The 14,042-nt window shown below is 34.4% G+C and overlaps 1 protein-coding gene across 2 annotated transcripts in view; it reads left to right on the forward strand.

Annotated features, from left to right (window-relative positions):
• CFAP299 (cilia and flagella associated protein 299) overlaps window positions 1-8,502 on the forward strand; it is a 639,242-nt gene extending 630,740 nt beyond the window's left edge. For both annotated transcript variants that reach the window (XM_060093181.1, XM_060093191.1), the window contains one exon: window positions 8,295-8,502. In XM_060093181.1, coding sequence (XP_059949164.1) covers window positions 8,295-8,390 — 96 coding nt within the window. In that variant the 3' untranslated portion in view covers window positions 8,391-8,502. The remainder of the gene's footprint in view (window positions 1-8,294) is intronic.
• Window positions 8,503-14,042: the final 5,540 nt, after the last annotated feature.

The following is a 14,042-nucleotide window of genomic DNA, read 5'->3' on the forward strand; positions in this document are numbered from 1 at the left end:
AGTGGGAAAGTGTGGGGAACAACCACAAGGACTCAGCCAGGGAAAAGCTGTTTAAGAGGGGCAATAGGTAAAATGAGTTGGAGTTAAATAGATCTTATCCGCTTCGTGATTAGGGCAAATTACTTAACCCTTTTGGAGCATTTCTCTACCTCGGTTTTCTCATCTGCTAAATCTGTAAAAAACAACCATTTTACACAAGGTTTTTGTGCTGATTAAATAAGAGAACGTGTTTAATGTGCTATTGAATAGGTGCTCTGTGAATAGATATTGTTTCCTGGTGGTGTATCAACTTAGAAAAAAAAATGAAAGTTCTAAAAGAATTTCATTTTTTTATTGGAATAGTTAAAAACTGGATATAATCCATATGTCCATGACTGGGCAATGATTAAATAAATTATGATACATCATCACAGTGAAATAGTATGAAGCAGTTTTAAAAACGACTTAAAGCTATACTTATTGAAGTTGATGTGTTAGTATGGATAAATATTTATTTACACTATTAAATGGAAAAAGCAAGCTGTAAAACAATATTCTACCCTATAAAGTACTCATCATTTATATAAGAACTTCCCACTGATGGACATTTAGGTTGGTTTCTGTTTTTCTCCCTAGGTTTAAATAACAACTCTCTATAACCAAGTTTCTGATTTTTTCTTTAAGTTGGACTCCTAAAAACAAAATTGCTTTGTCAAAAGATACATACATTGTAAAGCTTTAGAGAGATATTGTCAAATCACTTGGCAGTTAACCCATATCAATTTACAATTATACCTGAATTGTTTAAGACTGCCCCCAAACCATGCTCTATTTATTTTGCATACTTTTGAAGCTTTGTTAATTTTATAGTTCAGATTAATTGAGGGTCACTTTGATTTTCATTTTCAATTTTTATCAGGGATGAACATTTCTTTCACATGCATGTTAGTATATTGCCCTCTACACACTTTTCTATGGCGTTTTAGTAGGGGTTTTTTTTCATTAAATTTAAAGTATGAAATGTAGAAAATCTTTGGCTTTCATATTTCTTTGTGACACATTCCAATTTAGATACCTATCTTTTCACATTTATAATATTTTTGGCATACAAATTTTAAATTTTATATAGTCCAAACTATTGACTTCCCTTTCTGATTTCTTCCCATATTTCTATGTTTAAAAAGATTCCCATACTAAGAATGGGCAAGTATTTAATGATATTTTCTTGTAGATTCATTTATGGTTTCCTTTATACATTTAAACCTATAACTTTTCTCAGATTTTGTAGAGTAAGTTTAGGGTCCTTTTACTTTGTTTGGTCAATTATTCTTTTTCAGTTATTTATAACCAATGATCTTATCCCAGTGTCTTGTTTTACTCATATTTTATAATTGTCTTGGAGTCCCCATCTCTCCTGGGACCTAGTAGTGACTTCAGGCAGAAGTCTTTTTTTTTTTTTTTTTTTTTTTTTTTTTTTTTGCGGTACGCGGGCCTCTCACTGTTGTGGCCTCTCCCGTTGCGGAGCACAGGCTCTGGACGTGCAGATTCAGTAGCCATGGCTCACAGGCCCAGCCGCTCCACGGCATGTGGGATCCTCCCAGACTGGGGCACAAACCCGTGTCCCCTGCATCGGCAGGCGGACTCTCAACCACTGCGCCACCAGGAAAGCCCAGGCAGAAGTCTTTTAGCAAGTCCTTACAGTGCTGTGAACTTGGAGTCAGAGTTTTCTAAGTGCAGAATTTTCTCAACGAACTGCATTGTTTGTTGTTGTTGTTGTTGTATATGTGATATTATTTCTAGCATTCTTGTTATCTATCATTAAGGATATAAAATGAGCATGTATCAAAGATTTTTAACTCATTAATTAATGAGGAACTGGTAGATGTTATTATTGATTCCAAGAAGAATTCAGAGCAGAGACATATAAAGGGAAAAAGAAATTTTGAAATGAATTTACAACTAGATGCAAAACTGGTCTATCAAAATCAGTGCAAAACTTAGTTGCAGTCCATCAAACACAACTGCTTTGCATTTATACAGACAAGAATTGTTTGCATTATTATCAGATTTCTACCACTTACAGAGTTGTAATATCAATCAAAGATGAGAAAAGCTAAATTAGTAAGTAGTCAAGATAGTCACCATTTGTTTCTTGCCCTTTCAGTCTCTCACAATTTTCCCTGACAGTCTCCTCCCTTCTTTTTATCATAATAATTTCAAAGAAAGATTATTCTTATAAAATAAAGCTGGTCTCATTAGAGTTGACTGATTTTTTACATAGGTGAAGTAAAAATTTTATTTTACCATATTGGACACCTTAAGTTGCCCATGTAAACCCTAAATCCATAAAATTTTGAACAAATACTAAATTAAACTGTGCTTGGAAATTTTTCATAAGAACTCTCAAATTGGATTTTTAAAAACCTCTATTATTTGTTGACCTGAGGCTAGGAAACCAAGCCCAAGGAATGCTCAAGTTAGTTACACAGAATATATAATATTCTTGGACTTTTTAATCCAATAAATAGGCCAGGGCTTCGTAGGCATTGCTTCCATAAGTAAAGTCAAACTTAATCCCTGAAAAGAGTGGCTGTTTCTACCTGATTAAATAAGCATTATTTTCAAGTATGACATTCTAGGCAAGGCCCTGATTTTATAGTTTGTACAATTATATTATGTACAATTATAGATGACAGAGCATTATTGAACCTATGCAAATAGCTAAATGGCCATGGAAAGTCAGGAGACTTAATATAAATTTCTGAATCCTGGAAGAGAAGTGGGAATCAAGTATCAGTTAAAAATGTTTCACTTCAAAAAAAAAAAAAAAAAAAGGGCTTCCCTGGTGATGCAGTGGTTGAGTCTGCCTGCCGATGCAGGGGACACGGGTTCGTGCCCCAGTCCGGGAAGATCCCACATGCCGCAGAGCAGCTGGGCCCGTGAGCCATGGCCACTGGGCCTGCGCGTCCGGAGCCTGTGCTCCGCAACGGGAGAGGCCACAACAGTGAGAGGCCCACGTACCGCACAAAAAAAAAAAAGTTTCACTTCAGTTTACAAAAGCAGACTTTACTAAATTGCAATGGGTTACATATTGCTTAACAAGAGAGAGATAGGGTAGTTCTTATATATCTGAAAATAGAACCTTAAAAGAATATCAAGAATATTCCAGACAAATAGCCACAGTATAATTTCTCTTATTAGTTCATTCAGTCTTATTATAATTGATTCCTGTTCCACTGGATCTTTGGTTAGCTGTCCTATGCAGTCCTCTCGTTTGGTCATAACAGGACCTGGAAATCCTGACTCAGTCCATCGGCGGTGCAGTTTGGAAGTTGTCTAATCTATGTCACCTCAGTTTTGAAGTGTCAATAATTGAAGTACCTGGTATAGTTCTTTTCTACAATATTTTGACACTTTTTTTCTTAGTTGAAGACAGATTCTCACCTGTAACTATAAGAGAGACTTCAAGGAAGCATCAGAGTAAAACAATACCATCTGTAGGTGATAGGGACTTAAAATGGTTGAGTGATTTATTACTAATAATTTTCAAATGTGAACGGTCTGATGAGCGTTCATAATAAGAATAATGCAGAAAACAAAATGGTTAGTGATTTCTGTGGCATGCAAAACAAAGATGATAAAGCCATTCCCTGCCCCCCACAAAAATATGACAAACCATCTAAGGATAATGATTAAATTTATTTTAAACGAAGTTTGTGAGTGCTGTATTTGATTCAGAAAAATGGATGAAAATAATTTTATAGAGGAAGAACTATTGAGATGTGACATAAAATAATCCTGAGATATAATTATTTATACCAGTAACATCAAGTAAGAGTTTCAGTAAGTCTGCAGTAGGACCTAAACATTTGTATCATTAAAAACAAGAGCTGAAATTATGACAGATAACATTATACTACTGTTGTCTAATATCATCAGACTCAGTACCACCAGAACTCTGTTAAATATACCAAAACCTGATGAAAATATTCCTAAGAGTTGCAATCAGTGTTTTCCCTGAGGGTAAAGCCATATTATAAGACAGCAAGAGCAATGACATAACTCCAGGGACTTCCCAAAAAGCACACAAAATATCTGAAATATTTATGTTAATAACATTATACCTATACAAATCTAACCTCGGCAAGGCTGAGCACCTCTTCTGATTTAAACTCTTCCCGCAGAATTCTACAGAAAAATCTAATTCTTTCTGGCACTTCTTTTCAAAGGTGAAAAAATAAATCTTTGTGATTTTTCCAGCGGCCCTCTGGAAAATCGCAAATATAGTTTCTGGTGTAAAATATATCTGGAAGGTCTTATTTAATTTTTTCTATACTTAGGATCCAATTATGGAAAGTCAAAAATCAGGAAAAAAAATTATCAGAAGATATTTGGACACTTGATCAAGATAGGATCAGGGTGCTACAAAAAAAAATAATACTGAGTTAACTAAAACATTTAAGACAACAAAACGTTTAAAAATAAAGATTACATTAACATGATTGTAAAGAACCTTAGCTCTTTATAAGTGAGGAATTTTTGTTCTTTGCTTTCTTTTATTTGTTTCTTATTTTTTATTTTTCTTAAACAATCAAGGATGTAATAAATTCATCATAAAGCACAGAAAATTATTCTTGTAAGACACAATTTGCTACCTAGACAGAATACACAGAAGGTTTTAAAAAAAAGAAAAGAAAAGACTTTCATATAGTAGGCAAAGGAATTAGCCAGTAATCAAGTCCATCAAGACAGGTCAAACTTAACTAAAATTTAGCACATTTCATCACTTCTATTCAGACTCAAGTACTATAAACCAAGGAAAGGAAAATTTACTTCCGAATTTTGTCCTTCATTTTGCTTTTTCATATCACAACAATTCTCAGGAGATCCATGAACTCAAAATAATTTTTATATTAATAGTAAGATGTTATTTCTGTTAACATTTCAATTATATTCATCATAGCTATGATCATATGAATCAGTATTTTAAATTTGCTCAATTTCCACTTCTAGTATGGTAAATATTGACAGTTATAATCCACATAAAAGTTCTTTGTGGTCTTCAGTAAGTCCCAAGATTTTACAGAGGTTCTGAGATAGAACAAAAGAGAGAAAAATAAAAGCCTGAAAAGCACTACTATATATACATTATATAGTTATGTTTAATATATATGGTGTATAATTATAACAGTGTATAGCAGTGATTTTTTTAAAGATTTAATTTTATTTATTTTTGGCTGCATTGGGTCTTCGTTGCTGCACGTGACCTTTTTCTAATTGCGTCGAGCAGGGGTTACTCTTCGTTGCCGTGTGCGGGCTTCTCCTTGTGGTGGCTTCTCTTGTTGCAGAGCACAGGCTCTAGGAGCACAGGCTTCAGTAGTTGTGGCTTGCAGGCTCTAGAGCACAGGCTCAGTAGTTGTAGTGTATGGGCTTAGTTGTTCCGCGGCATATGGGATCTTCCTGGACCAAGGATCGAACCCGTGTCCCCTGCATTGGCAGGCAGATTCTTATCCACTGAGCCACGAGAGGAGTTTCTATAATAGTGATTATATATATATAAACATATATAAATTATAAATATATAAAAAGTATATAAATTATATTTATAAATATATAAATTATAAATATATAAATGTATAAGTTATATGTAAATTTGTTATATGTGTATATAGATATGTCTAATTACTACTATATACTGTTATAAAGCCTCCACTATAGGATATAACTACTTTCTCTCTGAAACACAAAAGCAAAGAGACAGTGTTATTAGTCTGTCCCTATTGCTTATGATGTAGTCTCAACCATTCATATTAATTGTGATTTTTAACCAAAGTAACTTCTATTTCATAGAGAAAACTAGAGGTAGATAACTAAGTACTGTCTCTCTCCCAAAAGCATTTTAACAGACAAGCAAAGTTTATATTACATCTTTGTACAGCCACCCACAGATCTTTTTAAAGAGACAAAATGAACAGTTCATTAACATGACCCAAGATAGGAACTTTCCATTGGTTATAAGCAAAGTATATAAACTTAAAATTATGCCTAATAATTAGGCATCAAATTTTCAGTATTCTATCATAATTAGAAACTATCTGGATATCATATGAATATTCATTATGTAATTCAACCTAATAGCCATCTAAGTTTTTATGTTACTTAAAGATCTGGGGAATTATATTCAAGCTGACACAATAAACAAAATTACTGTTGACATAAAGTTGTCAGAATAATGATTTGATTTTGTTGAATACAGACTTACATTTCTCATTATCTTAAAGATTGTGTTGGAGTAATGTTAACTTATTTGACCAGTATATCTCAATAAGTTTAAAAAAAGTAAATCCAAGTACAGTAGAATAAAATGTATATGCTTATGTTATACCTAACATTGATAAATCAGAGGACAAGCTGTTTGCATTAAACCAAAATTATTACAGTAGTCTGATTTACCAAATATTTATCTCAATTATATGACCTTAAGTTGTTTAAACATTTCTGTGAGAATAACTTTTTAAGGATAGCACATTTAAAGTATCCAAACTTTAATTTCCATATTTTCCTGGAAGTGTATAAATATTTGACTTACATAAGAACTTATTTGTATAAGAACTCTATAGGCCAATCAGAACAGAGTTTCTTTAATTTAGGAGACTTTTAAATCTAATTTATGAATTCCTCCAGAGATAGGAAAATATTATATACTCACACATAAAGATACAAAGGCCTTTCTGAATTCTAAGCATATATACACAGAGACATGTAGGGAACTTATAGCTTCAAATCTAAACATTAGCCACAGTTCAAAAGTAAACGCAAAGAATTTGCCAGTCCATATATCAAAGAGTTGTCCTCTTTCCTCATGTACGTGGGATTCTTAATTTCTTCAAAATAGACAAGTAAACAAATAAAGAAAAAGTGCTAACAAATCAGATTCTCTGTTATTTCTCCCTCAAGAAAGAATAAATCTCGGTGATCTATTAATCTATTTACAGAGATCACTAAGGTTAAGACATAAAATCAAATTTCAAATAATTGTTGTCACCAATGGGTGACAACATTAGGGGAATATGGGAATAATAATGTGGGAATAATAAATGTGGGAATAATGTGGGTGGGGGAATAATTTATTCATTGTAAAAGTTCCAAAAACACAAACAAAATGCAAAAATAGCAAAAAGGAAGCTATATAAAGTAACAGAGGATCAACAAAGTTAAATAAAATTAATTTACAAATTGGTACAAAGCAGGTCCCAATACAGGGCAATAATCAATTGCATGCCACTGGGCACAATTAATTTGCATCTTTGTAGACCAGAATACATTGCATTATTATCAGTTTTCTCCAACTTAAATATTGGTAAAATGGCACAAAAACGTGGACGGGTAAGCCACTCGAGACACCTACTCTTTTTGTTTTACCCATTTCAAAATCTTTACAATTTTACAAACTCTATTTAACCAAAGATGGGTCAAATATATTATTTCTCACTAGTGTAAGAAAATGAATACTATGGGGAAAAGGCAATATCAAAGCTTCTCTCTATTCCCAGATCTAAATTTCTTATCATCTCTTCCTACAAGAGAAGGAGAGAGAGCGAGTAACATCATTCTTTTGTACTTCAAATATAGAAAAGGCCCAATGACTAATATTTTGCAATTGTAGATATTGTCTGACTTGTTTAGCAACTGTTTTCTCTTACCAGTATCACATTAGTGAACGCTTGCCCCCATAGGTGTTCCCTAGGAGCCTGTAAGCATGACAGACTATCGTGAATAAAGGCAAAAGGACCAAACCTTTTTTCACAGATTACAATACAAAGGGGAAAAAAAAGTAGATCAAATAGTTTTTAAACTGATAAGAAGATTTTTATGAAACCCACCAGGTTCAGGTAGTTAGTTCCACTAGTCTGAACCAATTCCAAACTTGAGACATTTTTATTTGACAAACTTGAAATCAAGATAGTGTTCTTTTTGACTTATTACCCTGCAATCACATGTGTTTACCCTTCCCTGGGAACTTTACAGAGTTAGTGACCCATGGGGTTCAGCAGAATCTAGACAAGCATGAACCTGGGGAACACTGCTTTGATCCTAGATATTTTCAGTAATGTCACAACCCAGGGCCTCAAAGCTCCTGATTGGAATTATTACCGCTCCTGAGAAAAATAATCTGGGGGGAAACACAAACATATTTCCATGGCCACAGCCTTCTTAATTCTGTTTGCTACAACATTGAAGCACGAAGAAAATTCATTTAATGCTAATTATTTGCATGGACTCGACTGATTAACGATATAATTTATATATTTTAGGCTCAACCAGGTGACAACTCTACTAGAACCCCTATCCAGACAGAGCTCTACATACAAGCTGTCATTTTTGACCACGTTTCCAGAAGAAAGACTTAACTACCAACATGTTAGATGGTTTCCTAATGGTTTGCTAAATTTAAATGACTCCTGTAACCAGAAGCAAATTAGAATAATAAATGAGTCCTGTAGCTATAAGGCAAATCAGAATAATAAAAGTTGATAAAGAAATTAGAAAGAAAATCATGATCTTGACTATCTGTATTGTGGTACAAATAACTTCTTAATCTGATTTGAGGTTTTTCTAAAATTTTTTCCCCTAAACACTGAAGCTAATTGCGATAGTTCATGGGAGAAAATCTTGTTGCTACTTCAAAGATATAGTAATTAGTGACATCTTTTGTACCTCAGATTTTCCACATTTCCAAATGTTCCAAAAATGTTCTGGGTCCTACTATTGCCAAGTATAGCAGGCCAAGCCTTATACCACATGACAGTGCTATCTCCCGAAATCACTGGAAGACAGGCATAAGGAAATATAAATACAAGGTTTTTAGTAGCACTACAAGAGTAAATATAATCTGAAATATCCCATGAGATGATTTATAAAATGATTGAAGTGTTTGATATGTTTATGTACCTGGACAGTATGAACCCCATGACAATAAAGCTGAGAAAATGAAATCTAAAGGAAACCAGAAGATTTTAGAGAAATGAGGACCTCAGAAGACTGAAGAACACGTTTTCCTAATATGCCCCTGCAGGTGGCTTTTATGCAGAAAAGATGTTCAGAGGCCATTTGTGATTTAAGATTCATATTTGGCTCTTCCTCTTCTCCTTTCCATTGTCTTTCTTCCCTTTCTAAACAATCCAGTTCTAAAGCAATTAGGTGGAGACAAGCAAGGTAGAAGTCTGCTCAGTGTAGGTATGGGGGTGGGAGAACCCGGAGCAGGAATTCCCCAGTTACAATGGGGTGACAAGGCTGTATTCATGGTGGAGGTGATGGTCTGGCACGAGGTGTCAGATCTCAATCTAGGTGAGTAGAGTGGTGTTAAATTAGAATTGGATATATTGGTGTGATCTCATCATTTTCAATATATACAACAGGTACAGAATATATGTTAATGTGTGTATGTCTGCATATTCCAATGCTCCATCCACTGAGAGGGCCTTGGAGCAGCAGCACCCTATATCAGTGAGCACACCTAGCACCCAGATCTTAGTTTCTCAACAACATTTTCTGCCAAAGGGAAGAAGGGATCCTTAGAAAAATGACTGATTCCAGGGCTGAGGCAGGTAAAATAAAAGAGTCTGGAATCTCTTTCTGTGCCAGAAAGAAAAGCAGTTCTGGAAAAATGAAGGGGACTTATCAAAAGAACACAGAATCCACCTTGAAAGTATTCCCACTGACCAAATCTGGGACAGTTTGAGCATCAAAATAAGTAGTGATAACAACAGGCATAAAATAGGAAACCATGAGTCTATACTGATCTATGTAAATGAGTAATTGATGAGGAATGGGATATTTACATAGTATCTCACATAAAATACTTATTAATTACAGAGGGAACAATGGGAAAACCTGAAAGACACCCTTCCATAAGTGATCAAAGAGAATATGATTAGTAATGGGGTGAACTGAATTTGTTCCCCACCAAATAAGATGCAACAGAGGAACTCAGCATCCCTTTTGTAATAATCCTGCCAAAGTTGCATAACCTGAATCTAATCAAGAGAAAACACAGACAAACCCAAATCCAAGGACATTAAACAAAATAACTGGCTTGACATCTTCAAAAGTGTCAAGATCATCAAAGTAGAAGACTGAGAAATTGTCCCAGATTGAGTGAGACTAGAGAGACATGATAATCAAATGCAACACAAGACTCTGAGTTTCATCCGTACCCTATAAAGGGAATTTGGGGACAACTGGTGAAAATTGAATGATTTCTGAAGATTAGATGGAAGTAATATAAAACTATTTATGTCCTGATTTTGATGATTATATTGTGGTTATATTAGAAAATGTCCTTGATTGTAGGAAATTACACTAAAGCATTTGGGAGTCAAAGGGCATCATGTCAGCAAATTATTTATAAAATTTTATGGGGAAAAATTATTTGTGCTGTACTTGCAGCTTTTATGTAAGTCTGAGATTGTTTTTGAAATAAAATAAATATTTGATTTATTATATTTATCAATTCAAAACTCTACTTATATTTTAAGTATGTATACAAATTAGTTTGTTCTATCTATAGATTTGATGAAATTTTAGCAATCATTTTTATTTCTTCTATAGTTCAGTTAACTAAATTCCTTTAAACATTTTAACTTTTATTTATGAACTTCATTACATTCAATTTTGTAATGATTTCAAATTTCCAAGTAACAAATAAACTTTCATACACATTTAAATAGCTGTCATAAATTTAATAAATTAAAATTGTAATGATTCATGTTTCAATATAGTTCAATAAAGTTTCAATATAGTTCACAAATTTATAAAATTTCAATTTAAAATAGTCTGAATTAACTATTCAAATATCACATTTTATTTTGTTTTTAAATAAAAGTAACTTCTATCAAGATTTAAATTTCTCTTAATCCTTTTTTTCTAGGAGCTGTCTCTCAGCTGATCTAATTTAGATATTTTTTTTCTTTTTTTTATTGAAGTATAGTTGATTTGCAATGTTGCATTAGTTTCAGGTGTACAGCAAAGTAATTCAATTATATATACTTTTCATATTATTTTCCATTATAGGTTATTACAATATATTGAATATAATTCCCTGTGCTATACAGTAAATCCTATTGCTGATCTATTTCATGTATAGTAGTTTGCATATGTTAATCCCACACTCCGAATGTATCCCTCCCCTCCACGTTCCTTTCCTCTTTGTAACCATAAACAATAAGTCCCCTACATACGAACCTTCAAGTTGCAAACTTTCAAAGATGTGAAAGTACGTTCACATCTCCAATCACGTAAGTTAGTTCACGTGTCTGGTGTACATTGTCATATGTGTGCATCCTCTACAAGTGGTTGTGCTTTTGTGTACTTTTACTGTACAGAACTGTATAGAGTACAGTAGTACAGTATCTTTATTTCAAGCCCAGGATGTCCAGAAGCAAGCATAAAAGCAGCGGTGATGTAGCTGGTACTGCTAAGAAACGCCAAGCAATAACAATGGAACTTGCTGTGCAGAGCAAGGAGGAAGAGAGACAAGAGGAAGAAGAAGTAACTGAAGAACTGAGGAGATTCACGACACAACAAATGGCCAGGGGATTTTCTTCATTTGAGGAGGCACTGTTAGTTTTTGAGGCACAGGACCCGAAAGTAGAATGGTACACAAAGGTTGAAGCAATGTAACCTTCTGCAAGGTTCAGAATGCAATCCAGTGCTACCATGTCATCTAGGATGAGAAAAAAAGAGCTACTATCCAGACATCACTGGGTCATTTTTTCAAGAGAGTAGAAAGAATAGAATCCAGCAAGGAACCAGAACCTGTGCCATCAACATCAGGCATGAGTGAAATTGCAGCTTGCCCTCCGTCTCCTATTGCTGATGATCCTTAAGCTCTACCATCCCCCACCCCCTCTCCCTCCTCCAGTCAGTAACTCTTCTTGACTGTTCACTCGATGCCAGCCCCTGAATGCCAGCTGTTGTACTGTACTACTGTACTTTTCAAGGTACTGTACTGTGAGATTAAAAATGTTTTCTTTATTTTTTGTGTTTGTTTGTTTGTTTTTTATATATTATTTGTATGAAAAGTATTGTAAACCTATTACAGTACAGTACTATATAACCAGTTGTGTTGATTGGGTACCTAGACTAACTTTGTTGGACTTAAAAACGCACTCTCGGAACGGAACTTGTTCGTGTGTAGGGGACTTACTGAATTTGTTTTCTATGTCTATGAGTCTGTTTCTGTTTTGTATACATTTTAAACTGGAAAAATAATGCTTACCTATTAAATACTCTATCCTCTAATATGCCAGTGTTTCTTAAATGTTTTAACTATTTTAAATATTTAAATATTTCAAATATTTAAAATACTTTGTATATTTACAGATTATTCCTATATTTAGTCCCATGGTTTAAGACACAAAAATTAATTATGTCATCACAAGTAATTTTTACTTTACCTTCTGAACTGAATTTAATGATAGTAAATACTGAACAGAGATTTGAGTTGGGTTATGGGATGTTTTTGTTTTCTAGGGCTGCCATAACAAAATACCACAGACTGGGTGGCTTAAACAATAGAAATTTACGTTCTGACACTTCTGGAGACTGTAAGTCCAAGATCAAGTTATCAACAAGTTTGGTTTCTTCTGAGGCCTCTCTCTTTGGCTTGCAGATGACATGCTTCTTGTTGTTCTTTGCATGGTCTTTCCTCTGTGCAGGCATCCCTGGTGTCTCTCCATGTGTCAAAATTTCTTATTCTTGTGAGAACAACAGTCAGATTGGATTAGAATCCACCATAATGAAATCATTTTAACTCAGTTATCTCTTTAAACACCCTTTCTCAAAGTACAATCACATTCTGAGGTACCGGGGGGGGGGGCAGGGTGGAGCTTTAGTTATGAATTTGGGCACAATTTGGCCCATAACATGGGTTGTGGACTACAAATACCCAGGACATTCTCATGATTAGAACCTCTCGTTCAATGCTAAGCCAAGTCTAGACTTCTGAGGGTTCCTTCTGAGGTTCGTGTCTTTTAAATGTGAATGGCCTTGGATTCAGATGTCATATTGCCTAGTTTTATAGCCTGATTTAAGTTTGCAGCACCCACCCAGGTTGACTGATATTCAAGGTTTCATTCTATTTCTGATTTGTTTTTCATATTCTTTCTGTCAGCAGAGCCACAGTTCCTAGTAATGTTTAAATAACATCCCATTTTGTTGAGCTTATCTCTCACATCTTACGTTGCTCTGTGGTCGCAGTACTGAGGTCAAACTAATGCAACTATTAGAAATTGGAAATTCCTTTTATGGAAGTTCATTAGGTTGAATTTTTCCCAGTAAAGAAGAGAGAGCAATTAGAAAGCTGTTGTGCCTGAGTCCAGGGTACACGAAGAAAGTAATTTTAACTTGAAGTTAATGGTTGAATGCAGGGCCAAGGAAACGGAATATGTGAAATGAATGTGAGAATCAGCAGAACAGCAGGCCAAAGACACAGGACCAAAGAATGAGCTAGCCAACAGAGAGGAAATGAAACCAGAAATCGAGCAATGCAGTACAAAGTAAAGAGCATTAAGAACCAGACTGTTTGGCAAGCTGATGTTAGTAATTGGCCAAATCACTTTATCTCTCCAGACTTTGGCTCTTGAAGGTCCCTTCAAAATGCAAAACATCTATGATTTCTCCTTGCTGTTTTTCTAACCTATTTATAGACTCCATCAGATGAACAGAATAACCTTGCTAGGTAAGTGTAATTTTCTCCAAGTGATAGTTTAAGCTCATTGTCCAAGACTCTAGTTGCAAGTGATGGTTATCCAGTTTGAAGCTTTATTATAAAAACACTGAGGGGTCTCCAAGAACTAAAGAAATGAATATGTCTGCATCCCAGGAATAATCATAATCAAACACTTGAACACTATCAGACATCCCGCTCTATCTCATTACTGTATTTTTCTCTGTGCATCATTATTCTCTTCCAACAAAACAGCCTCTCTGTTTCTCCAGACACACTTCTCTCTCTTCCTCTCCCTCTTCCTCTCTCTCTTCCTCCCTCTTTTCTTCCCTCC

The sequence above is a fragment of the Mesoplodon densirostris genome, chromosome 1 (genome assembly GCF_025265405.1).
Source record: "Mesoplodon densirostris isolate mMesDen1 chromosome 1, mMesDen1 primary haplotype, whole genome shotgun sequence".
In the NCBI taxonomy this organism is placed as follows: domain Eukaryota; kingdom Metazoa; phylum Chordata; class Mammalia; order Artiodactyla; family Ziphiidae; genus Mesoplodon; species Mesoplodon densirostris.